Source organism: Magallana gigas, chromosome 2 (assembly GCF_963853765.1).
Source record: "Magallana gigas chromosome 2, xbMagGiga1.1, whole genome shotgun sequence".
In the NCBI taxonomy this organism is placed as follows: domain Eukaryota; kingdom Metazoa; phylum Mollusca; class Bivalvia; order Ostreida; family Ostreidae; genus Magallana; species Magallana gigas.
Genome location: NC_088854.1, coordinates 7193539 through 7219090, shown reverse-complemented (window position 1 = coordinate 7219090; position 25552 = coordinate 7193539). Strand labels below are relative to the sequence as shown.

General features: G+C 34.2%; 1 protein-coding gene across 3 annotated transcripts; it reads left to right on the top strand.

Annotated features, from left to right (window-relative positions):
* On the top strand, positions 1–22472 carry LOC105338586 (phospholipid-transporting ATPase VD). Of its 3 annotated transcripts, none has more exons than XM_011443774.4 (23): positions 1–822; positions 2997–3204; positions 6640–6722; positions 6927–7033; positions 7564–7695; positions 7921–8051; positions 8572–8821; positions 9279–9349; positions 10309–10500; positions 10883–11345; positions 11832–11993; positions 12418–12512; positions 12809–12935; positions 13292–13395; positions 13498–13578; positions 13783–14004; positions 14279–14333; positions 14472–14674; positions 16072–16272; positions 18495–18575; positions 20272–20376; positions 20789–20976; positions 21522–22472. In XM_011443774.4, exons 1-23 carry the CDS (start codon positions 431–433, stop codon positions 21751–21753), a joined length of 3885 nt encoding a protein of 1294 aa, XP_011442076.1. In that variant the 5' UTR covers positions 1–430; the 3' UTR covers positions 21754–22472. The 3 variants fall into 3 exon arrangements, with proteins under 3 accessions (XP_011442076.1, XP_011442077.1, XP_011442075.1); XM_011443775.4 differs by lacking the exons at positions 10309–10500; positions 16072–16272 and adding exons at positions 10083–10253; positions 15802–16002; XM_011443773.4 differs by lacking the exon at positions 16072–16272 and adding an exon at positions 15802–16002 and having other exon boundaries at positions 2–822.
* Positions 22473–25552: the final 3080 nt, after the last annotated feature.

The following is a 25552-nucleotide window of genomic DNA, read 5'->3' as shown; positions in this document are numbered from 1 at the left end:
TGAGATAAGAACCTTGTTTGGTCGCTAATGAAGTGTTGTGTATATTGTTAAATTAGATCACCTGCACTAAGAGAAATGGATCGATAAAGAAAAATGGTGGTCATGCAGAAGTCAAGAACTGTTTCATTTTTTGGATTTCATCCAAAAATGTGACATGTAAAGGAAAGACAGATGGTTTGACAAAAAATTGTGGAAAAATATTGTGAAAATGTGACGGGTGAAATGACGTGGCTGTGAAGAATAATTACGGAATTTCATTCCTTCAGGAAATTGTGAAATCTTTGTGTTTCCCAGTTGTCATAACATATCAAAAACCAGCATGACTTGATGAAGGAGTGGACGTAGATTTAAACACATATCAGTGTTGTCATTGTTGATACTGTATATATAAATTACATATATATTTTTAAAATTTTTTAACTAAGTCAAAATGGGTAATATTTTTAACAAGAGCAACAAATCGGGACCAAGGTTTAGGACTGTAGTACCTAACCATGTTGTAGGACCAGATATTCCTGTGAAAAACAAGAACCATCCAAACTGTGATTACCGTAGCAACCGTATCAAAACCACTAAGTACTCTGCGCTTACATTTTTACCAAAAAATTTGTTTGAGCAATTTCACCGATTTGCCAATTTATATTTTATTTTGGTTGTGGCCTTGAACTGGGTGCCTCAAGTTCAAGCTTTTGGAAAGGAAATTGCCATGATTCCTGTTATTTTTGTACTTGCTGTAACTGCAGTTAAAGATGCATTTGAAGACTTTCGACGATACAAGTCTGATAGAAAAATCAATCATCATACATGTCGACGGTATTCTAGGTAGGTTTAAGATGCAGAGTCCATTTTGTGCTCCGTTTATTATTTATTGTAATGTTTCTTTGACATAACCTTTAAATTTTAACTGATGAATTAGTACCATAATTTCAATGGCACCGGTAATATTGAACTGCATCTTTAGACAGCAGAACTGATTCTTCACTATGCATGTATAAAGCTTCCATTAATATTGTTCTTCATAGCATTCCGTTCAATTGACATCAGACATAATAAACCTCTTCATAGATTTGAGGTACTGCTCTTTTGCAGGGCAAACTGACATAATTTGGTAAAATATGATGTAACAACAATCGTTAAATAAATGTCATTTTATTATTTATCAATTGAAACTTTACCAAAAGTAGTCCAAACAATTGACATTAGAAAGAACTATATATGATATTAGTCAAATTTGGCCCCCAAAATTCGCTATTTTTAAAATGATTCAGGTACATTAATTTGTTGTGTTATTTTATAAAAGAGTTGACATGAAATATGTTTTTCACCTATTTATTTGATTTATATGCACTCACTGACAGTATATGACGTCAGAAGTGACGCTATTTTTATAATTTAATCAAAATCAATCAAAAATAGACATTTTTCTTATCTTTTTTCGAATGGGAAATATAGAGCGACTCTTTGAACAAGAACGAACTTTTTGTCACTTATAAGTATTGGATAGATACATCTTTGGTGAAAATATTTTGTTTGTTCAAGCAGTCGCTCAATGTTTCCTTAAAGAAAAACTACCTTTAAAAAAGCCGTTTTATGCTAAAAATGAGAAAATGGCGGGAAAAGGTAAACTTTATGATGTCATATTTTTAAATTGCGGGTACTAAAATCAAAATGAAAATTATGAAAAAACTTCAAATGTATATTTGTACAAATAAAACGAAGAATTACAGTAAAATGACAATGTTCATTTTAGGGGGCCATTTTAGGCTCAAACCATATATAGTCCTTTATCATTAATTACTATTTCATTGAAATCTTTAACTTTCTTAAGCGCTTCTAATATCTAAAGATTTAAAATAAAAAAAAAACTAGTGCTAGAATAATAGAACCATTTTAACAAGAGCTTGGACTTTGGGTAGTTGTGTCAAACAGCAATGTGACGTATGCCTGTGTTTTGAAATAGTATGGTAATACAATTTTCTGCTTCACTGTAGGTAACAGGGTGACATTTTGAATTTTAGTGTGGTGATCAAGGGCCTATTCTAAGACACCAGGCACGTAGCATCAGGGGGGGCCAGGGGGGGCCTGGCCCCCCCACTTTTTCACGCAGCAACAATTTTTTTAAAATTTACATATAAAAAATTGAATTATCATGGAGTTGGCCCCCCCACTTTTTTGGGAGTATGTAAAAAATTTATATAAGAGAAATTGAAGTTATATACTACGCCAGCCCCCCCCCACGGATTAGGATTTTGGAAAAGTTTAACTTTTCCTCTTTTTTTTTTTTTTTTTTTTTTTTGCTTGTCAAGATTTTTTGGGTGAGTCTGGCCCCCCCCACTTTCAAAAACGATGTGCTACGTGCCTGGACACAACATGTGCATGTCATTATTGTCATTTGTGGTTAAATACTAATGACAAGTCTATTAAGATTAATATATGCACTAACATTTCTATATAAGTTTGTTTAAAATGGGGGACATGTGGTTTATTTCTGTTACATACAATGAGGGGATAAGTTTTAACACTTAAACAAGTGACGTATCAGCATAATGACACTTTAACAAGTGATGGGAATTTGGTCTGAATTCTGATTACCAAACAAGATTTGAGGAGAATCTGCTGGGAAACTCATGATCATGGTCTTGCAAGGATGACTTAATGTATACCTTGATTTTCATTTGAATCATTATTCAAGTTATTCAATCTGTGATACATATACATTCCTTCCATTATTTGTTCAACAAATATATAGGACATATGGTATTATACATTCTGTAGATGTGGTATTGTATAATATAATTGTATTAGGAGTATCCTGTAACTTGAGACATGATTTAAACTTGATACAGTTACCAAACATTTAAATATTGATCATGTTGATTTTGTGTTTGAATAATAATTATGAACACAAATTGCATGAAAGCAGATAGCTGTTTCGTAAGTTTTGTTGGTACATGTATTTGTAACAAGACATTCATGTCCCTGTTGTTGTCTTGCAGTGCTGATGGGAGGTATGTGAAGAGCGAGTGGATGGACGTCCATGCCGGAGACTTTGTCCACCTGGCCTGTGACGAAATCATTCCTGCGGACATTCTACTACTTCATTCCAGTGATCCCCTCGGAATTTGTCATCTGGAAACCAGCAATTTGGATGGAGAGACCAATCTCAAACAGAGGCAGATAGTTCATGGCCTGAAATATGAAGGGGTAGGTCATGATTGTAATGTCATAATTTTGTCACTTTTTAATTTAAGTTGTTGTAAAGATCTCAGGTACGGAAAAATTAATCTCAACTTATTTAGAGGTAAAAACTGCTGATTAGAGTATAGGTAATTTTTCTTTTTTGATATAGTCTTGGACATTTTGCTGCTTGATTACCATTATAAATTTTCTGGTATTTAGAAATGTGAAGCAATTTTTACATCCTTTTCACATAATAACTAAACTGTTATGACTTCCCTTGGAAGTTGTTAAATTTTATTGGCAAAACGGCCAGGGTTGGGTACTTTTGTGATTGAATGAGTTTTAACCGTTTTTTATGTATGATTTAATGAATTAAGACATTTCTTTACAAACTTGAATCTAAAAATTGAATTGTTTAAATGGCACGGCATATGACAGTATTATTGATATAGTAATCCCACTTAATTTGATATGGTTTGATGATTAATAATGATAAAGTTTTGTTTTACCAGTATATATTTCTCAGAAAAGGTTTAATCAAATCAAGCTGTAGAGTGAAAGTCAGACAATAGGGAGAATCTGTATTAATTTGATTCAGGAAATGAACAGTGTACAGTTGATCTTCGATATCTGGAACACTGATATCTTAAATACAATGGATATGTTGCAGTGATTGGTAAGTCCCAATCACTTATTTTTTAAGTATTTTACCCTTGATACTAGGATATCTCAGAGAGATAACGAAGTATGATAGTATTTGGTTTACATAATATTTCTGGATATAGTACATGTACAATTCATAGCTTTGAGGATGCATAGATTTATGGGGAATGGTCAAACTACATGGTAATTAGTACAAATTTTGTGAAGTTTTTTCTTTCAATCACCTTTTGGTAATGTTGATATTACCGGGTATGGATTGACTCGATCACCAACAAAATCCATGAAAATTGGGGGTCATTGAATAATGATGGAGCTACAAAGAAATTCAAAAATTTTATGTTGGAGGCATTTTTGCCCTGCTGTTTGTAGAGACCTGCAATGTAATCTTGATTCTGTGATAAAGCCATTAAAGGTCCCGGTATCGATTTTTGGGGTGTGGTGACTGCATGGTCCTTATTCAATGTTCATAAATCTTTGTCCAACCAAAGACAACACCTAAAGCATTTAAGATGGTATGATACACCTGTCAATATTTATGTGGATAAAAGTACATTATTATCAAAATACTTCCACTGTTTTTGAATTTTCAAATTTTACAATATATGACCATAATATATGTTTAGAAAATTTTTGAAAAGGAAAAAAATATGAAAGGCTTAGAAGGATTCAAAACTCATGACTTACAGATCCGTAGCTATCGCTGAAAGCCTGAAACCCATTACGTTATGCTGTTAGGTAACAAATCAGAGGTAAACAATTATATGAAGTTAAACTTAATTTGATTGATTATTTCGAAGTACATCACAATATTGAGGTGTTCAATACCACCATCAGCAATGCCATTGGGAACAGTTTTTCAAAACTTAACAAGTCTTTATATACAGACTAGTTAGGACTCAGAAATAGGAGGAAATTTAAGGAATACTATTTTCTATGGAACTTTGTTACTTTAATGATAAACTTTCTGCACTTAACTAAGGACATCGCTGATGTGACATATTACAAAGTTAAAGGATAATGCACTTAATAGTCAGCTGAATTAAAGTTACTGCAGCTATGTAAATTGTACTAATCTGGTACTGTAGGAGGTTGTTTATATTGAGTATAACATTGTGAAGATGAATCATTTGATAAAGAGGTGTCATTGATGCCTTGTTCCATTAGCCCAGATTGTTTCACCTCGGTTGGTCTCAAACGTAAAATAGAAATGACACTTCTTGATTAAAATCAGTTTCAACAATGTGGAATTTCTATCTGCATATAACTTTGTATTATGGTTAGCTATCCAGTTTTCCAACCACCACTTAGATAATCCAGTGCATGATTTTCTGTGGCATAGGACACTAATGTCAATATTAATGTGGATAAAAGTAAATTATAAATCAAAATACCTTCACTGGTTTAGATCAATTAAAATTTTAAAATTTTACAATATAAAATTTTTTACAATATTTGACCTAAAAAAATGTTTTAAAAATTTTGGGAAAGGTAAAAATTGTAAAAGCCCCAGGGGGATTCAAATTCATGTCTTTCAGATTCATGCATATTTACGCTGTAACCAATTGTGTTATGCTGTTAGGTAACAATTTTCGGAAAGAAAAAATTTATGAAATTATACTTGATTTTATTGTTTATTTCGATTGGAAGTACATCTCAATATGATGATGCCCCATACCACCTTCATTGATTCATGAGGACACAACACTGTTTAATTTATATTAATTAATGCATGAGGAAACCTCAGCAGAAAACAGATATGACCATCTACTGATATCTGGAATTTCCATCTTGGTTTCCTTTTTCCTCTTTTATTGTTTTCGTTCTCTTCTTGAACTTCTTTGCTGTTATTCTGTTAGTTTGGATCACCACCATATTGCATTCTGTATGCAGATCTGAGCTTGAGCTCCAAGCCTCCAACCAGAGCTCCCTTAGAACCAAACACACACAATATTGAATGGACTGCATGGTTGTCATCTAAATTTTCATGAGCTTCCACACCCTCTTGTCATGGTGCAATGATCACATGATGATTTTATAACCTACAGCCCAAGGCTTTTTAAATTTTCAATGTCAACCATATAATGATACTCCATAGATTAGTTACACTCTTCAATACAGTTACACTGTGTTATCACTCTGTATCTTTATTTTCAATTTATTTACATTATTGAGATTTAGTTTAGTTTTTACTTCACTTCCTTTTTACAACGACAGTTCAGATTTTATTCTCAGTTTACAACTTGATCGTCTTTCAGCAGATAAGATAACCCCACTAAGGGGCCAGTTACGGCATGTTGTGGTTTATCATTCATATAGTTTCATCACACTTATAATTTGGGTGAAATCTTGGTAGCGCGTGAATATAAGGTGTGTAAATAGGACATGACAAAAAAAGCTACGCAGTTCAGGAAATTATCACCTGTCTGCTCAAATAAACCTCAAAATATTATCTTGTCTCAGAATAGGAAAAGAATAGGTGCATTTGTTATTAACAGACTTGAAATCTCTAAAGATATCAAGATATTTTGAGAGAGAGAGAGAAAGAGAGAGAGAAAGAGAGAGAGAGAGAGAGAGAGAGAGAGAGAGAGAGAGAGAGAGAGAGAGAGAGAGAGAGAGAGAGAGCACATGGCAGTAACATGATGTATTCTATTTAAAGGATTTAATTAATTAATTTCAAATACAAATAAACTACAGTTTCTTTATATATTTACAGTTTACAGGTGAATGTTGCCATGGATATGATGGATATTAAAACTTTTAAGATTGTATTACTGATGTAAATGAATTTTATTTCAGAGTAAGTTTGCTGTGAGCAAATTTAAGTACAGTGTCGAGTGTGAACTGCCGAATGCTGAAATCTACAAGTTCAATGGTTACATGTATGTACTATGCTTAGTCTTTGAGGTTAACAAATTCCTTTTCAAGAGTAACAGCAAGAATGCATATTCCTACATTTTGAAATTGTTTTATGATTTAAAAAATTTATTTCATTAGTATGCATTTATGAAAACGTCTGCTTGAATGTACACCAAATTTACCAGTTGAAATTGAAGAAATTATGTAATGATATTTTTTTATGATAGAAAATTGGAAACTGGAGAGAAGGTATCTCTAAATAAGGACAATCTGTTACTGAGGGGCTGTACCATTAAAAACACAGACTTTGTGGAGGGGATTGTATTGTACGCAGGTCAGTCATTCACACCCATTGGTGATGGTCTTAATCTATTGATTCAGTCTGATGAGGATTCTTTTTTCTAAAACCAACAAAAGCAAGAGATTTCTTATCATTTTAAAGGAAATTGACATAAAGGAATGAAATAGCTATATAGGAATCCCTTCAAAAAACATGCATTCACACAATTAAAAACCTAAACAGATAATTCTTTGTTTCATGTGGAGGTCAATAGTATAGGTGTGCCATTTATTCTGAAGTATAAACAACTCAAATCTTTTGATTAGCTACGTTAAGCATGGTACATTACTGTAATTTACATTCATATGTATTACTGATTATCATAAAACGGTGTATAGGTATCAGTTTCTGTACAAATTTTGTGAAAATGACTTTCCTTTTAATGTTTCAACTTTGCTTCTCCAAAACAACAGTACCGATACTTTATAGATTTAGTCCCTGCATGGTGAATTATTTAAGTACATGGACTTGTAGGTCATTGCATTAAGGAAAACACATAGTGAAAAATTGAAATTGTTATTTAGGGCATGAAACCAAAGCTATGTTGAACAACCGTAATCCTCGGTACAAACGGAGTAAGCTGGAGCGCCGCATTAATCGTGACGTCATCTACTGTGTCATCCTTCTGCTGTTCCTGTGTCTGTTCTGCGCCATTGGTAAGGCAGCTGTTGTATTTCATTTGAAACATACATGTGCCGAATATAAAAGCTGAAAATAAAGTGAAAATAATTTTACAATTTGGCTTTATTTTATTTTATTTGTTTAGATCAATATCTAATAAAACATAATATATTATCAAACTACTGTAAATTTCTTTGAGAATAATGTAATGCATTGTAGACAAATGTGTTTATGTCTGTCACTGTGCTTGCTTCTTTCAGCCAGTGGGATATGGCTGTCTAACTTTGAGGACAGTACAGTGGTCCTGTTCATCCCCTTTGAGAGTTTGGAGTGGTACAATCCGTACTTCCAGGCTTTTGTGGTCTTCTTTACCTATATCATTATATTCCAGGTAATCTGTGTTTTATTACCTATCATTGAAATTTGAACATAAAGTTTATACACCAAAATTGCTTCTTTGGAGTTTCAAAAATTTTAATATGATTATCAAGCTATAATTTTAAACACTTTAACAGATTTTACATTATTAAAGTCTGGTACAGGTCAGTTTTTATTTCATTGGAAATATAATGAACAAAGCTTAGTGTGATCAATCATTCTCAACAGTGTGTATCAAAATATATGACTTCATTAACCTCAAGTTAATGAACCATGCATTGTAATGTAGTGAATAGAGCTTTATCAATCATTTTATACAAAAATTTGTACAAAAATGTGACTTCTAATGCATGAATTAGCATCAAATAGCTATCAAATTTTAAATTATTAAAAGAGGTTATTGATGTGTATGGTAAAAGATTTATTTAACTTTTCATTTTGTGCTGTAAATGGCTACCGGTACAATAATGAATGTATCATAAAGCATTTGGTATGACTAAGATTCCTGACCAGTATACCTGCCTTGGTTGTAGACTGTGATACCCCTTCCACTGTATGTTTCCGTGGAAATTGTCAAACTAGGTCAGGTGTACTTTATAAACAATGACATTGAGCTCTACTACGAACCAATTGACAAGCGGATAGAATGCCGGGCCCTCAACATCACAGAGGACCTGGGTCAGATCGAGTACATATTCTCCGACAAAACCGGCACGCTGACAGAGAACCAGATGGAGTTCAAGACGTGTACCATCGGGGGAACGGACTACCCCCACACTCCAGGTGGGTCATAGGTCATATTGATTTGATACCAGGTATATTCTTTCCCGTATTTTATGGCTTTATTGGTATTTTGCAAGAAATTACCGGTAACAATTTTCTCATTTTATTTTATTTAAAATCCTGTAAAAAGTAAGCAATCATTATTATGAATTCAAATATATTCTGATTTATCTTGAATGATTTTATCAACATCTATTTTAGAAATTGAATCTTTTGATAAAAACAAAACTCATAATTACATTTTCATTCATGTTAGCTTTGAATCAAATTTTCTCTTTGATTTCGTATTGGTTTATGAAAAGACATTTTGAAAAGTTTTAATAAGAAGCATATGTATTTTGATGAAGACTTTGATAGGTTTTAACACAGACTTTGATATGTTTTAACACAGACTTTGATACGTTTTAACACAGACTTTGATACATTTTAACACAGACTTTGATATGTTTTGACACAGAGTACGACGAGGATGACTTCAGTGACACGGGCAGCCGTTACTCGCTGGCCAACATCAGCCGGACCAGCTCGGTAAGTGGGTGGGGTGACCATCACCATACAGCACACTGCTGGATATGGACTGACCTATTAATATCTTATTTTTGGTTTTGAGTTGTTTCATTTGATTGAATTTTGTGATTAACCATGATTACCAGTGTCTTTTGAGGTTTGTGACTATGCTTTTACACCAGGCTTTGTCAGCAAGCGTTTTATTATTTGATGGCATCTAACTGACATCTTGGAGTGACATTCAAGGAATATGCAAAGAATGGAAGATGAAATTTTCAGTACTTAGCACTTTTTCAGTTAATTTTATTGGTTACAGCATGCATGCTTTAAGCCCACAGTTAATCAAGACTAATGACATTTAGATCGGATCACTACAGATTATTTTTCAGTCTTACTTTTTTTGCTTATTATAGGACATGTACAAAGAATCTTATCAACAACTGCTTCCTTGCTGCTTTGTTTTGGTGTTGTAACATGTTAAACTATAATTCATATAAATTTTATCTAATTTGTTTTTTATAAGTGTAATAAGAAGTGAATTCTAATATTTTTTTTTTAAAATTTTGATAAACCCCATATTAATTTAAGATATGAGCAATTAAATGCTACCTGAAAAAAAGTGGAATTAATAAAAACGTAAGACTTTATATAAATGAAAGTGTAGGAAAGTTTGATAATTTTAAATCAATAATTTCTAATTGTAAGATAAGACAGGATAGATAATAAGCTGCATGCCTTGTTTGTTATCATGTAGATACAAGCAATGGATATTCATCTTGAGCCTGGTATTACAAATGCTCTCACTAGTCGCTGGGGCCTGCATGTATCTGGAGCCGCGCGTAATCACTCCAAAACCGTGCAGGAATTCTTCCTGAATATCGTCATGTGTAATACCGTCATAGTCACAAACCGTCATGTGGACACGGTAAGTCATGACTCGCACTGTCCTTGACTCCACAGCCTTCTCTCTCTCTCACCAGGTCATGGAGAACCTAAAACTTGAACCAGGTCTGGAGCGAGAAATCTCACGGATGTGTCTCAGGAGTCTTAACAGTGTGAACTTGGATCTCCCTGACACTAGCTCCCCAAACTCTCAGAGAATTCAAGAGTTTTTCTTGTTAATGGCTATCTGTAACACTGTGGTTGTCACACATCATGCTCACGAAGATTTGGTAAGTGACCTGCATACTGTCATCAGGGCCCAGGATCCTGAATGACCAAATTGTTATTTTTCCCCAAGTTTTTTTCTTGGTTGCTTTTGATTGATATGTCAAAATTGAGTGAATATTTATTTTAGTTTCATTTACGTCCATGTAATTGAGGGATTTTTTTTTCAAGAAGATTGTTAAAATATTTTAAGCCAATATTTGGTTAATATTTTAATATTGGTGGAATATATGAACTTCAAGAAATTTAGATTAGAATCTAAAATAAACATTTATTTGATGGATTAATTTCTTTGGGGGAGACTGATAAAAAGAAACTCTATAGAGATTTTTATGTATTTGCCTCATTGCTACAAAACATGATGCTGATTAAGAAACTACATTGCAGATGGATGATAGTGGGTCAATTCTGGAAGGGAATTACAAAGGCAAAAACAGGTCACAAGATGACCTGGATAAATTAAGTCGGACAGGAGATCCTCCACAGAAAAAACCTCCTTTGATAAATCTCCCAGACACCCCAGTGACACGGAAGGGAGTTCTACCTCCTCTGAACCCCCGTGACATCGGGACACCCCCAACAGGGAAAAGATCCAATGGTCACGCAAACATTGGGAATGTCCCTCCAATAACTTTTTCGAGTTCCTACGACTTTGAGAGAAACCGTGATTTTGGGATCAGTACACCATCAGAGGGCAGTATAGCAGGGTCCTCGTACATCTCAGACGGCTCGCAGCAGTCTCGCTACGAGGCAGAGAGTCCAGACGAGTTAGCTTTAGTGAGAGCAGCGTGTACCTACGGATGTCGCCTTGTGAAACGCAGCATAGAGAAAGTTCGCGTCTGGCTGCCGGGTAAGTCAAAATTATGGAGAGGACTTACAGGTTTTATATTTGTTGCTGAAAACTAAGTCTTTATCAAATTTTTTTTATTAATTAATTTAGCTTATACTTGCTATCAATTTATTGATTTTTACAATAAGGAAAGCCAGTCGGAATGACTTGTTTAAGTACAGCACACTTCTACCAAACTGATTGATTTTAACAAGGAAGGAATTAAACTATTGAGAGCACTTGCTAACACCAATTTTTATTCAGAAATGTGCAAAGTATTCTGTAGATGTTCATAAGAATAAGATTTTTGGATTTGTTTTTTTTTATCAATTTTTTAGTGATGTTATAAAATATAACCAATATTTGAATATATGCTAAAAGAAAATATCAACAACAAAAATTGTTTAACCATCAGAAAAAATATACTAAATCTATATACCATGTACATTATGACTTTGTTTGCTGTAACATGTTTTCTGAAGTTTGCACCTGTTGACATTTCAATAGGTGAGGGTGAGGTAGAGTTTGAGGTCCTGGAGGTCTTACAGTTCGACTCGACAAGGAAGAGGATGTCTGTGATCACCAGGAACCCCAACAACAAGGAATTGGTCATGTTTACCAAGGGGGCAGACACCGCAGTGCTGGGGGTACTACACAGAAAGTTCAAGGGTAGGTACTATGGGGGTCATGTTTACCAAGGGGGCAGATACTGCAGTGCTCGGAGTACTACACAAAAAGTTCAAGGGTAGGCACTATGGGGGTCATGTTTACCAAGAGGGCAGACACTGCAGTGTTTTATTATTAGAAAATCTAGGTCAAGTTTGATTTTGGGTATGCTTAAGCAATTTTTGACAGAGTTATGCCCCTTGGACATAGAACAATTCCAATTCTTTGCAATTTCCGGTCATTTTCTTCGCAGAGGTCTCCGAGGGGGGAGGGGGGGCATGAAGTGTTTCACAAACACCTCTTGTTACAGGTTGAATTAATACCTTGCATTGATTTTCAATTGTTTGTACAATGTATGTACATGTGATACCTAATCATGATGATTGTTGGGTTAGATGTCAATGTTTCTGATTTGTTTGTGTTACAGAGGACAAAGATTTACACAGAATGGTCAAGGAAACAGAGAAACACATTCTGAATTATGCAATGCAAGGTCTACGTACGCTTTGTATGGCTAAAAAGGTAACAACAGGCCAGCACAATGAACGATGTAATGTACCAGTAATTACATTAATCCGAGAACTTTTAGAAATAACAAGCAAATTACCTAAGTATTTACTATGTTAATTACTAAATACATTTGTACATTTTAAAGTATTTAAATATAACTTTAAAAAAAAAACATTGGGCGTGAAAATCTTTTTTAAGGAATGCTTGAGCTTCATAATTGTTTTTTTTATTAAATGAATGAGGATAACAATACAGATTTTGAAGGGCATTAAAGTAACACATAAGGTAACTGTTTTTATTTACAATAGGTACTAACTCGGGTGGAATACGAGGAGTGGAAGGTCCGATTTAACGAGGCCTCAGCCGCCATGGAGGACAGAGAAGAGAAGATACTGCAGGTCTCGTGCGAGATAGAAAAGGACCTGGATCTGTTAGGTAGGTCATGAAAGGCCATACAGCTGTCATTTAGTGCATGAAACATTGAAAAGACATAGGATTAGGGTCAAAAATTGTCTTAATGTACATGAAATACTTTAAAATGTACTGTGGAATCATATATAATTTCAGGGGGGCCAATATTCGTGGGTTGTGGGGTTTTTGCTTATTCGTGGGACTGTAATTTCGTGGATGCATCAGTTTACAGTTTCAGTGGACCCTTGAATACCACGAAAATTGAGCCACCACGAATTATAATGATTCCACAGTAATTGCCAAACATCTTTCTCAGAGTATGATGGTGTGTAAGATGTATTTACAGAATTTCATATGAGGTTTGAATGCTTTGTTCACAGGTGCCACAGGTATAGAGGACAAACTACAGGAGGGAGTACCTGAAACCATTGACAAACTCAGGAAAGCAGGCATCAAAGTGTGGGTGCTCACCGGAGACAAGCAGGTACAGACGGGGGTCAGGGTCCAGGGGAGGGGCAAATCAGAGAGATTATTGATACATCGAATCATGTTTCTTTACTATTGATCTGTGATTTTGACTTTGTAGGAGACAGCTATTCAGGTTGCCTATTCCTCGAAACTGATTGGTCAGAAGGACCAGGTCCTCATTATCAATGCCAATGATCTGGTGAGTGAAATCCTCACAAACAGACAGTTTCTACTGTAATGTACAAGTGTTTATCTATTATAGAAAGTTATAATATTACATATATATAAGTCAAAGTTTTAATTTTTCAATATATGTTTTTAAAGTTTAAGTCTGAATTTTTCAAGGTTTCTTATCAACATGTAAATGAGGTACTGGTCATGATGGTTTTTTGTTTCTCTGTAGACTTGTACCAAAGACCTCCTGGAGCATCACTTGCAGCAAATAGAGCGTGACACGTCAGGGCCTACCGAGTCCTCACCCTTGGGGAGGAAACAGGAATACACCCTGGTGATTGACGGCCGTACCCTAGCTTATGCCCTTGCTGATAAGCTTGAGGACACTTTCCTAAAGCTGGCTCAAAAGTGTACCTCTGTTGTGTGCTGTAGGTCAACCCCCATACAAAAGGTGAGACCATTGTTACTCCCTGTATTACCCCTCATTAATGCAATATTCATTAGTAGAGGTAATGTTTATTTTTTATATCAAAAGAACAAACAAAAGGAAATCAATGTAAATTAATCAAAATTCAGGTGAATTAGCATTTGGAATGTAAAATACTGTAGTGCCAAAATGGACTTCACAAAGTCATTGTCTTGATATAGAATAAAATACTGGCAACTTTTTCATTTTTCTGAACATCTATAGTTGATATATAAATTAATTTTTCATTTATTTCCAGGGATCTGTGGTCAAGTTGGTTAGAGACAAGTTGAATAAATTAACATTAGCCATAGGTTTGTACTCTTTCAGTTCATCTGGACAGAATATACATGTCCCATAATAGATTGGGTCTTTTAAAGTGACCACATGCTAGTGAGGCTAATACATGTCATTCGTGATAGTAACCTAACATTATCTTGCATCTTTCACAGGTGACGGGGCGAACGATGTCAGTATGATCCAGGTGGCCGACATTGGCATCGGAATCTCCGGACAGGAAGGGATGCAGGCGGTGATGGCTTCGGACTTTGCCATCTCGCGCTTCATGTTTCTACAGCGCCTCCTATTGGTGCATGGACACTGGTGCTACTGCCGCCTCGCCCGATTCTCCTCTTTCATGTTTTACAAGAGTTTGGTACGTCATCCATTTCTTTTCTTGATGTATCATTTTTAAACCAAGATTTAATCTGATTTTCTGAAAAATTATTCTTGGTTTAAATGCAGTAGTTTTATTTTTTATTTATTTTTCTCCATTTGTCATATGAATTTTTTTATGTTTTAACTTCTATTTTATAAAAGTTCAAATGAAAGAAAAAGTGACACAAATTTAACTTTTCAAAGAAACAGAAATTTATTGAGAGTAGAGCACAGACATTCATTTCTAACATTCTGATCATCAGTATAACTGTGTATACACTCAACAGCTAATGTATCAAAGCATGCCATATGCATGCCTTATCTTTATTCTTGAGTGACTTGGAGACAAAAGTAATCAATTATTGTAAATGTATGCAAGCTGTCATGTTTCATTGAAATCTTGATTTGAATGTTACAAATAATCCTAATTAAATACACTTTTATGCATCTCTGTCGTATACTGTAGTGATATAACATGATCTAGTTTATAAATTCATCAACAAACAAAGGAGCTATCATTAGACTCTATACTCTGTTGAATCCATTGCTATCCAATCCATGCCAGATAAAGTCGGCTTCTTGTGGTGGTTAACTTCCTAACTCAAATTCTGTTTCGAGAACCTTGTGAAAAGTTTATATAGCTACAGTAGATAGTACTGTGGTTTGGAGTTTTTGAGTAAATTCAATCGATTAAAAAATGTTTGTAAGTGTTGTGCTTGATGATTGTTTTGGCGATTAATGAGATTGTTTGAAAGATGTTTCTGAATGTTTTTTAAGACTAATTTGATGAACATATTTAACCCATACATGTTACTACAATGAATGAATTGCATTATATTAATCATCATCCTTTCTAGTAGTGTGATAGGCTAGAGTTATCCCCCTTTGATTGATGAAAGGATTACATGGTCAAATAAAATGACAGTAACTCTCAACTTTCTTTCTTTTGCTTCTGAAAATGATAAACATATGATTTTGTATCAAAAAAAGGAATTCATAAGGTATTTTTTTGTTGATGCATTAAGATGTTTTGTCATTTTGTGATATTGTGACCATGACCTGACCTTAGTGGGGTTAACTCGAGTCTTATGCTGTAGATCCTAATCTCATCTCGTCTGTTTCTAGATCAGTGTGTTAGTCATGTTTTGGTACCAGATATACAGTGCCTACTCGGGATCGATGCAATTTGACAGTCTTTATACCATGCTCACTCATGTTGTCTTCTGTGCGTTCCCTCCGCTGGTGAATGGAGTCTTAGACAAAGACTTGTCGTCAGAAACCCTCCTTAAATTCCCCCATATCTACAAAATGGGCATTCATGACACGGTAATTACTGCACTGTTTTTCTTTTTATTTCACTGTCAATTAATACCAGCATTTCATGATTGATTTTAGGGGATAGAATTTACCATGCTCTGGTTCCAGCTGTACAGTGGATACTCGGGCTCGCTACAATTCAACAGCCTCTTTCTGCTGTTTATCCATGTTTTATTCACGGCTTTTCCGCCGGTTGTTAATGGTATATTTGACAAAGACCTAATGCCCGAGACACTGTTGCGCTTCCCAGAAGTTTATAAAATGGGGATTGAGGACAAGGTAACATGGTGGTAATCTCTTGCCTGCAGTAGCCATTTCTTCTGGGAGTGTTTGGAGTGTAATTCTGTGTGGAATGTAGAATGTCTGTATGGCCCCTCATTGTATAACATGGCCGTATCGAAGCATTCACATATCCTGTATCTGCATTTGTTCAGTTTAAATGTAGTTTGAAGGGTATTTATCACCTGTTTTTCCCAAGACAGGGTCAGTCCTTCACCACAAGATTACACAATATAATACATTTCTTGGCCTCGGCCAGAAAGTTTAAAGTAAAGTCACATTACAGGGTTAAATCTAGGCTTGGGTATCGCCAACTATCCAATGATACAATATGTATCACAATATATAAATGCAATACATCATGTATCATGAGATAAATGTCAAATATAAATAAACTGGTATCTATGTTGCCTACCTCTATAAGAAATAGTATTGCATGAAGAAAATATGTCAACTATTTACATAATCAATCAACAAACTGTAGAGATGAAAATTCAATTGATTAGAACAAAATGAACAAATTATATCTAACTTTACGATACATGTGACAATATGTTACACATATTGTGGGCCTTCACGATCAATACGATCAATATATGGCCATATCGTTACACCTCTAGTCAAATCAGATGTTAAAATATCTGCATGATATTGCCATACAGGTTTAACTTTGCCAGTTTTATAGTATTGAGTATGTCATGCATTCAGAATCTTGAAATGCTAGCTGGTAGACCTGAGGACAGTATTATCAATATTATGTGTGCTGGATTGGGGCTTAGTATTGTACAGCATTAAATGCTAGGGTATGTGGGTCAGGTACTATGCTTACTGTAGTCAAGGGAAAAAAGAGAAACCACTGTAAGGTTTATATTTATGCAATCCCCAATTTAAAAAAAACCTATTTAAAATCTCCCTTTACTTACAACCTATGGCTTAGCAGGCAAGAGCATGTAGCAGTTTGAACAATACAGCTGTTCAGAAATATGTATGTCTTCTGAGTATACAGTTTGTAACAAAAGTAACATCTTCTGAGTATACAGTCTGTAACAAAAGTAACACATTAACTGGTTTCTTAAATTTTACCTTTGTTCGTGTGTAATCGTGCTGCATCTTTAAAATTATTTAACCAAATACTCAACTATTTATTGGAAAAGAAAAAGAAGTTATAAAACATGTTTGTTTTCTGAGTTTCAATTTCAACGAGTTTGCACACATACATGTAGAATGCTTTTTTGTGCAGCTTCATCACATAGATTTTTTTGTATGAAAGAAAAAAAATGCTGAGGAAATATTGAACATAAGACACTGTATTGAATGAATTAAATGGCAAGCACCAGTCAAGTTTTGACATCAGAAAGTATAGAGAAGAATTTTAGTTTGAACTGCATATGGCTTCATTATCAAGCAAATATGTCCAAGGGAAGGGAGTTTGTACTGCATCAAGGAAAAAGCATTAAAAATTAAATATAAGTCTAACTCCTGACATGAGAGTCAGATGCACCAATTTTCTGCTCTGGCACCTCTGGTAAAAGGGCAATAACCATGAAACCTGTGTACCTTTGTGGGTAACATTGCTAATGTCTAAAAACATGAAAATTGTGCTTCGAAGTGACTGAGGCCACTTTTGAAAGATTTTTGTTTGCGCTTTCTTGACAGAATAAAGAAAAAGTCCCTGGCTCAGATACTTTTATTTACTACATGTACTTGTATCTGACTATAATTTGTTATATTTTAAAAGCCAGTTTATGAAGATAGATTCTTAATTAAATGTTTTTGTTGCTTTGAAAATAAAAACTTTCAACAGAAAGTTTAACAGTGAGTCAGGAGAACGCAAACAAACAATTTTTAAAATGTGACCTGAAGTAGATTGCTATTTACAAAGTACATGTATGAAATATGTAGGCATTAAATAGCTAACTGAGTTGCTAGTTGTTCTGTATACTGGATAAAACATGTATGCTTACTTATGCATTGAACTTGGTAATATGAATTGTTGCATTGACAAATTAACTGTTTATACTGCAATGTTCTATGAATATTTAAAACTGCATGTCAATTTCCATCAAAGTAAACGTATTGCTGCATGAGAAAATATCAGCTTCTAAAGAAAATTTGCTTTAATATCTCTTAAAATTGCTTTTTTAAAAAAACATTTATTATTTGCCTAATGTATGACAAAGATGATTTAATTTGCTTATAATGAGATTGTTTTTCTTTTGTAGCAATATACTCGTTTTAGTTTTTTCATTGCCCTCCTGGACTCCATTTATCAGAGCGTCATACTCTACTGGGTGGCTCATTTTGTAAGTATATGCTCTGTACTGTATTCTCTGGCCTTTCTGTATACTGTGAAAGTGGTTATGGTTATTTATGCATGGGGGGAATTTACACTAGTTGCACAGTTAGCTTAAAAACACAGAAAATACCCCTGTGCGTATGGTAAAAAACTAAGAAACTTTAGAGTGCTAAAACATGCATCCGTGTAATTAAAACCCACGCATATTGTTTGACCATAGAAACGTGTACTAAACCACCAGGGTAGATAACCACTTTTACAGTACACTGTACCTACACACTATGAAAGACTTCATACATTGTACCAATCCGCTATCACATTCTATTCACTAATACACTATAATATTCTATCCACTATCACATTCTATACACTAATACACTATCACATTCTATCCACTATCACATTCTATCCACTATCACATTCTATACACTATGCCATTCTATACACTATCACATTCTATACACTATCACATTATATTCACTAATACACTATCACATTCTATCCACTTAAACACTATCACATTCTATACACTATCATCTTCTATACACTATCACATTCTATACACTAATGCATTCTATACACTATCTCATTCTATACACTACCACACTATCACATTCTATCACATTCTATACACTATCACATTCTATACACTAATACTCTATCACATTCTATCCACTATCAGATTCTATATACTATCACATTCTATACACTAATACATTCTATACACTATCGCATTATATCCACTATCAGATTCTATACACTATCACATTCTATACACTATCACATTCTATCCACTATCACATTTTATACACTATCACATTCTATACACTATCACATTCTATACACTATCACATTCTATACACTAATACTCTATCACATTCTATCCACTATCAGATTCTATATACTATCACATTCTATACACTAATACATTCTATACACTATCGCATTATATCCACTATCAGATTCTATATACTATCACATTCTATACACTTATACATTCTACACACTATCACATTCTATACACTAATACACTATCACATTCTATCCACTATCAGATTCTATATACTATCACATTCTATACACTTATACATTCTACACACTATCACATTCTATACACTAATACACTATCACATTCTATCCACTTAAACACTATCACATTTTATACACTATCACATTCTATACACTATCACATTTTATACACTATCTCATTCTATACACTATCACATTCTATACACTATCACATTCTATACACTATCACATTCTATACACTATCACATTCTATACACTATCACATTCTATACACTAATACACTATCACATTCTATACACTTATACATTCTATACACTATCACATTCTATACACTAATACACTATCACATTCTATCCACTATCAGATTCTATATACTATCACATTCTATACACTAATACATTCTATACACTATCACATTCTATTCACTATGAATCCTCTGTTCTAAGCTGATCATGACAGTACAAATACTATTCATAGTAAATAAAATTCCCACTGAATAGAAATGATAACCACTGTGCAGCAATCATATGCTGCATAAACTTGGCAATCTGAAGCAACAGAGATTGAAATGACAAGATAATGGATCAAAGTTATTGGTAACATGTTTTCCATTCCTATATGCAATGTGACAACAATTACGTCATGGTTACTATAGTTTTGGTGTTGTATTGTAGGCCTATGAGTCAGAGCAGGTGGGGATCTGGGAGTTTGGTACTACTCAAATGGTGGCACTCATCCTTATCATCCTCTTCACGGGCGCCATAGACACTTACTCCTGGGTATGTCACGCATATCGCGGTCGCCTTGAAGGCAGTCCGAATTATCTCTAAAACCGTAGTAGCATATACATAATGTATTTATTTAAGAAAATTAGATATAAACTTATTTAATTTTTTTATTTAAGAGAATAAAAAAACAACTAATTGAATTAGATTTTCTCTTTTTTCACTATTAGAAATGAAATTTGGATGCTATTTTGTGTTTTTTATGTGTTTTTGTGTTGACAAAGTTTACATGAGTTTGCCGTGTTTATAGACCTCCATTGTTTACATGAGTTTACATGAGTTTGCCATGTTTATAAACCTCCATTGTTTACATGAGTTTGCCGTGTTTATAAACCTCCATTGTTTACATGAGTTTGCCATGTTTATAGACCTCCATTGCTTACATGTTTTCTGTCTCTGTTTACAGATTTGGCCACAGTGGCTGACCATGATCCTGAGCTTTGTGTTTTTCTGGCTCTTTGCCATCGTCTGTCATGCTATCTGGTTCACCTTTGATCACCCAGCCAACCCGTATTGGGTGATGCAGAACACCCTCGTCAAACCGATCCATGTCATCACCGTGGTCATCATCACAGTCCTCTCCCTCCTCCCCAGGTAAGAATATCATCCTCTCACTGCTACCCAGGTAAGAATATCATCCTTTCACGGCTACCCAGGTAAGAATTTCATCCTCTCACTGCTACCCAGGTAAGAATTTCATCCTCTCACTGCTACCCAGGTAAGAATTTCATCCTCTCACAGCTACCCAGGTAAGAATTTCATCCTCTCACTGCTAACCAGGTAAGAATTTCATCCTCTCACTGCTAACCAGGTAAGAAGATCTTCCTCTTCCTGCTACCTGCTACCCATGTAAGAACATTGACTACTCATTGCTATCCAGGGCTGCATTTTACAGAAGAATTTACAACTTATAGTTATGACCAAATTGATGAATGCTGAATACTCACTAACTACCGTTAATCTAAGTTATCCTCATTTCATCCTTTCAAAGAGGAATTGAAATATTGAACATATACTAAGTTGAAGGAAAAGGATTGCATACATACATCACTTATTGATATACATGTTACTTGAAGAATTGTATTTCATGCAACCAGATGATATAATCAATGGATTTATATAAAATTTGATATTTTCAGATTTGTGATCCGGATATTCCAAAGAACAGTTTTTCCGGATGATATTGTCAAAGCTCAGCTCTGGGAGAAAAGTCAGCATACTCGGCGGGACTCAGTTCATTCCGTAGATACTCAGGACACAGGGGATATAATCTCAGATCAGGAGGCTCGAAGAAACGGGCAGCAGTCAGCCGAGACGGATATCAGGATACGTAACGGCGGCACTACCAAGACTTCAACAACGATAGCGTAGTGGCGCAAGAGCCAGTCAAACTGGTAATTCCCATACACAAGTGCGTCAACCAATCACAACGAGTCCCTTATTGAGGTGACGTGGAGAGGACGGTATCCTAGGAAGTCTGACGGAGCACAGAGTCAGAGTTTGTGCCATGGTTGATGAGAAGTTCTTTTATTGATGTGAACCACTCTAAAACTTCACTCATTCAGGTCTTTTGACCTTTGTCTCTGATTGTGACCAATCGCTGTCTTTCATTTGGGCTGACTTGTAGAGTGTGAATTGTGGGAGTGTATGTGATGTATTTATCTGCTGAGTGCCTGTTTAGCTGTGATGTATGTTCAGAGTGAAAGTATACTATTGGTAGTTTTATTTACTAAAACCTGACATGTATTTTTGACTATTTTTTTTTTTATAAATACCACTTTTTTTTTTAGATATACATGTAAAGTATAACACAGTTTATTTGTAGCGTATCTGTAACTGTGTGTTTGTTATCAAATGGGGACCTCCTGTTTAGAAGAGTAGCTCTATTTATAAGCTCCAAGCTTTACACACATGATATGACAACCATCTGATTGTTCTCCTCTCTGCTTTATAGTGGTGTTTTCACTGCCACTAGTTTTTACACTGCTGTTTGAAGCTAGTGCTTCAAACCCTCCACCAGCTGTCTTGTTTCTAACCTTGTTTCTCTTTTGTCATGTAAAGTTGCTCTTTTTCATGTTTATTTTAAATTTTCAAAAGGTTTATGAAATAATTGCTACATTGAAATACTTTTTTAATAACCATTGTATGCGTCCATGCTTCTATAGAAATGTGTGTTGTAAAATCAATATAAAGAAAATGTTGTTCTATTAAGTCACTGCTGAAATGTTGAATGTTTAATTAGGATTGGTAGTATTTATTTCTAGACATTCTTGGAAACAAGTGCACTTCAATGAAAAAGGACTAGCTGTAGGTGACTTATTTGTCAAAGAAGTCTATATTTGTATTTGTAATTCATTACTAGATGAGAACATTCAACTGTTGTGTCTAATTGATTATGCTTCTGATTTATAGAATTTTTTTTTTCTAAATCTGTATTTTATTATAAAAAAAATGTGTACTATGTACAGCAAAAATATTTAAAGGGCCCCCAAAGATAGAACGGATTATTGCAAACTGGTGATCACAATTCCTTATTTAGAATGTAGAATGGATGTAAGAGTTCATTAACATATCTTTATTACATAGTTCATGTACAATGTATCAGCACCTCTGTATAGGGGATATTTTATAAACACTTTTGTGCCAAAGCAGACATAATCCATTAATGGGAAATGAGAATCCGTTCATTAGATGTGTGTGTCTGTGTCCAGACTTCTAGAGTTAAGTCCCTTTGGGTGTAAATCTCTGCTTCATATATTCGTTTTTACAGAGAAAAACAAACATCATTGCATCCCTGAATCTTTTTAACTACACAAAACATTCCGTCCTGTAAAAGTCAAATATGTACAATAAATGCCTTTAATAATCAAAATTTCAAACCATCTACCACACCCTCTTTTAAGTCCACCCCACAAAGCTCCACCTAGAGGGATTTTATCATGTTAAAAACAATTTTCTGTGACTCTGCTGGGATGTTTGTATGAAAGAATGATCTGGTTGAAGGGGAAACAACTCTCTGATCAGATTTATTTATTTTTTCTGTCTAAGTGAAATATGGAATTACCAGTAATAAATTGTAGTTCTGTTTTATTTTAATCTCGTTTTACATACTTTTGAAAGGAGGCATACATGTGATATCACTTTTGTAAACATAAATTCGTGTTCTTATGAGGAATATAGTAGACATTTTTTTGTAGAAAGGAGAAAAAGAAGTTTTCAACGTCAGTGAACTTCTTCTATTTGGGGATTTCAGACTTTTTTGTTGTTACTTTTGTAAACCATTTTTTTTCCTTAAAACTTCCAATTTATGGAATAATGGCCAACTTTTATAACTCGTTGATAACATATTTTAATTAGTCACAGAGTGACATACATGTTGTTCGTTAGGAATGACCGGTTCTTGTGTTTAATCAATGTTCCTGTTTTTACAATCTTAAAGCTGCTTGGTCCGATTTTATATCAAATTTTATGCACGCTTTTAAACGATGGCTATGCTTATAGTATATGTATTATGATAGACATTGCAGTAGTTTTACCCGTCATTTATGCCAAATTTCAATGAAGAAAAATACGTACAAAATTTGCTTACAAAACAAGGTACCGCGTTATTTCGCCTCATGTTAAATTTCACCCCTGACGACGAGACGGGTATGGTTGTATTACGATTTTGTCATCGCTTTAAATAAAGGTCGAAATGATCAGACAAGTTACAAATAAACATGTGTACGTTTTGTTCGCTAATATTTCCAAAGTCTGCTTTCTTTACAATCGATGCATAGCATGCGGGTTGAATAACCCCAATCATTCGGGGGACGAAACCAAGCGGTTTCCTTTTCTAAACATTCCCGTGATGCATTTTGGTTTGTTTTTTCGTTTGCCCAAAGAGAAATTATTTTTATTTACTTTGAATATTTCTAACTTTGAAAGGAGACTGATTCTGCTGGTGTAAATAGGAGAAAGTCCACAACTTTCTAAGATAAATGATTTGTATGGGGAAAAAATTGATACTGTAATTACAAAAAAATCGGACCAAGCAGCTTTAATTGTCACAATATTTCTTTGAAACGAGTAAAGTTTTCTGCAAATAATGCATTTTTCTAGATAACTGTGCATTTTTTATTAGTTTAAAACCAAAATGGTGTGTAAAAGTGTTTTAATTTTTGAAGGTTCATGTAATGTTTATGGTGTAAATTTTTGTGTCTCTGATTTTTCATTTACATTGAATTCTTGAAAAATACATTGTGATAAACCATTGTCTGTCATTTCTTCATATTATGGGAATGCTTTTTGATTCATCTGTGATAAATACAAATATATTGTGCTTGTAAACGATTTTTTTGCTCCAGTGAAGGAGCTCTGAAATAAATTATGGTTATATTGTTGAACTTTTTGTTTGTTTTACTTTTTATGGCTTTCTTGCCTTTGTGGTGTGCAGTAAATTTTCCTTTATAACATGTACATATGTGCGAGACTTTGGACTCTTTGGTTCCCATTCTCACACATGTATTACAATAAAGCATGTATGGAAAGGCAAATGATTCCTGGCGGAAACAAAATGTGTGACTTAGGAAGCTTAGCTTTACTAAAATCCATTTAAAAAGTCTATGATTGTATGAGTATATATGTAGAATTATGAGGAATATTAAGGAATGAGGAATGAATCCTTGTCTATTATTAGACAATCACTATGGTCTGGGCGTGATCAAATCCAATAAAGTCCGACTGTATGATAGATTCTATTACCTCTTAATATTCAAAGAATTATTTCTTACGATATACGGTACATTTGGATAATGTTCGGAAAGTGTACTTGTATGAATATATATGTAGAATCATGAGGAATATTTTAAAATTAAGGAATGAGGAATCAGTTTTTGTTATGAGACAATCTTTAGGGTCTGGGCGTGATCAAATCCAATGAAGTCCGACTGTATGATAGATTTGATCTCCTCTTAATATTCAAAGAATTATTTCTTATGACATACTATGGCAAGTGTACGATTAAATTATTAACATTTTTATGCTTTCATTTTGTATATTAATGCGAACCCTGCTAGTGCCCCAACAGTACTTCATTTGTGTCATTGATGAAATTATTGAACTATATGTTACAAATGTAATTTGTAGGGCTAATGCAAACAAAGACACTGGAAAATCTTTATACCGTGTC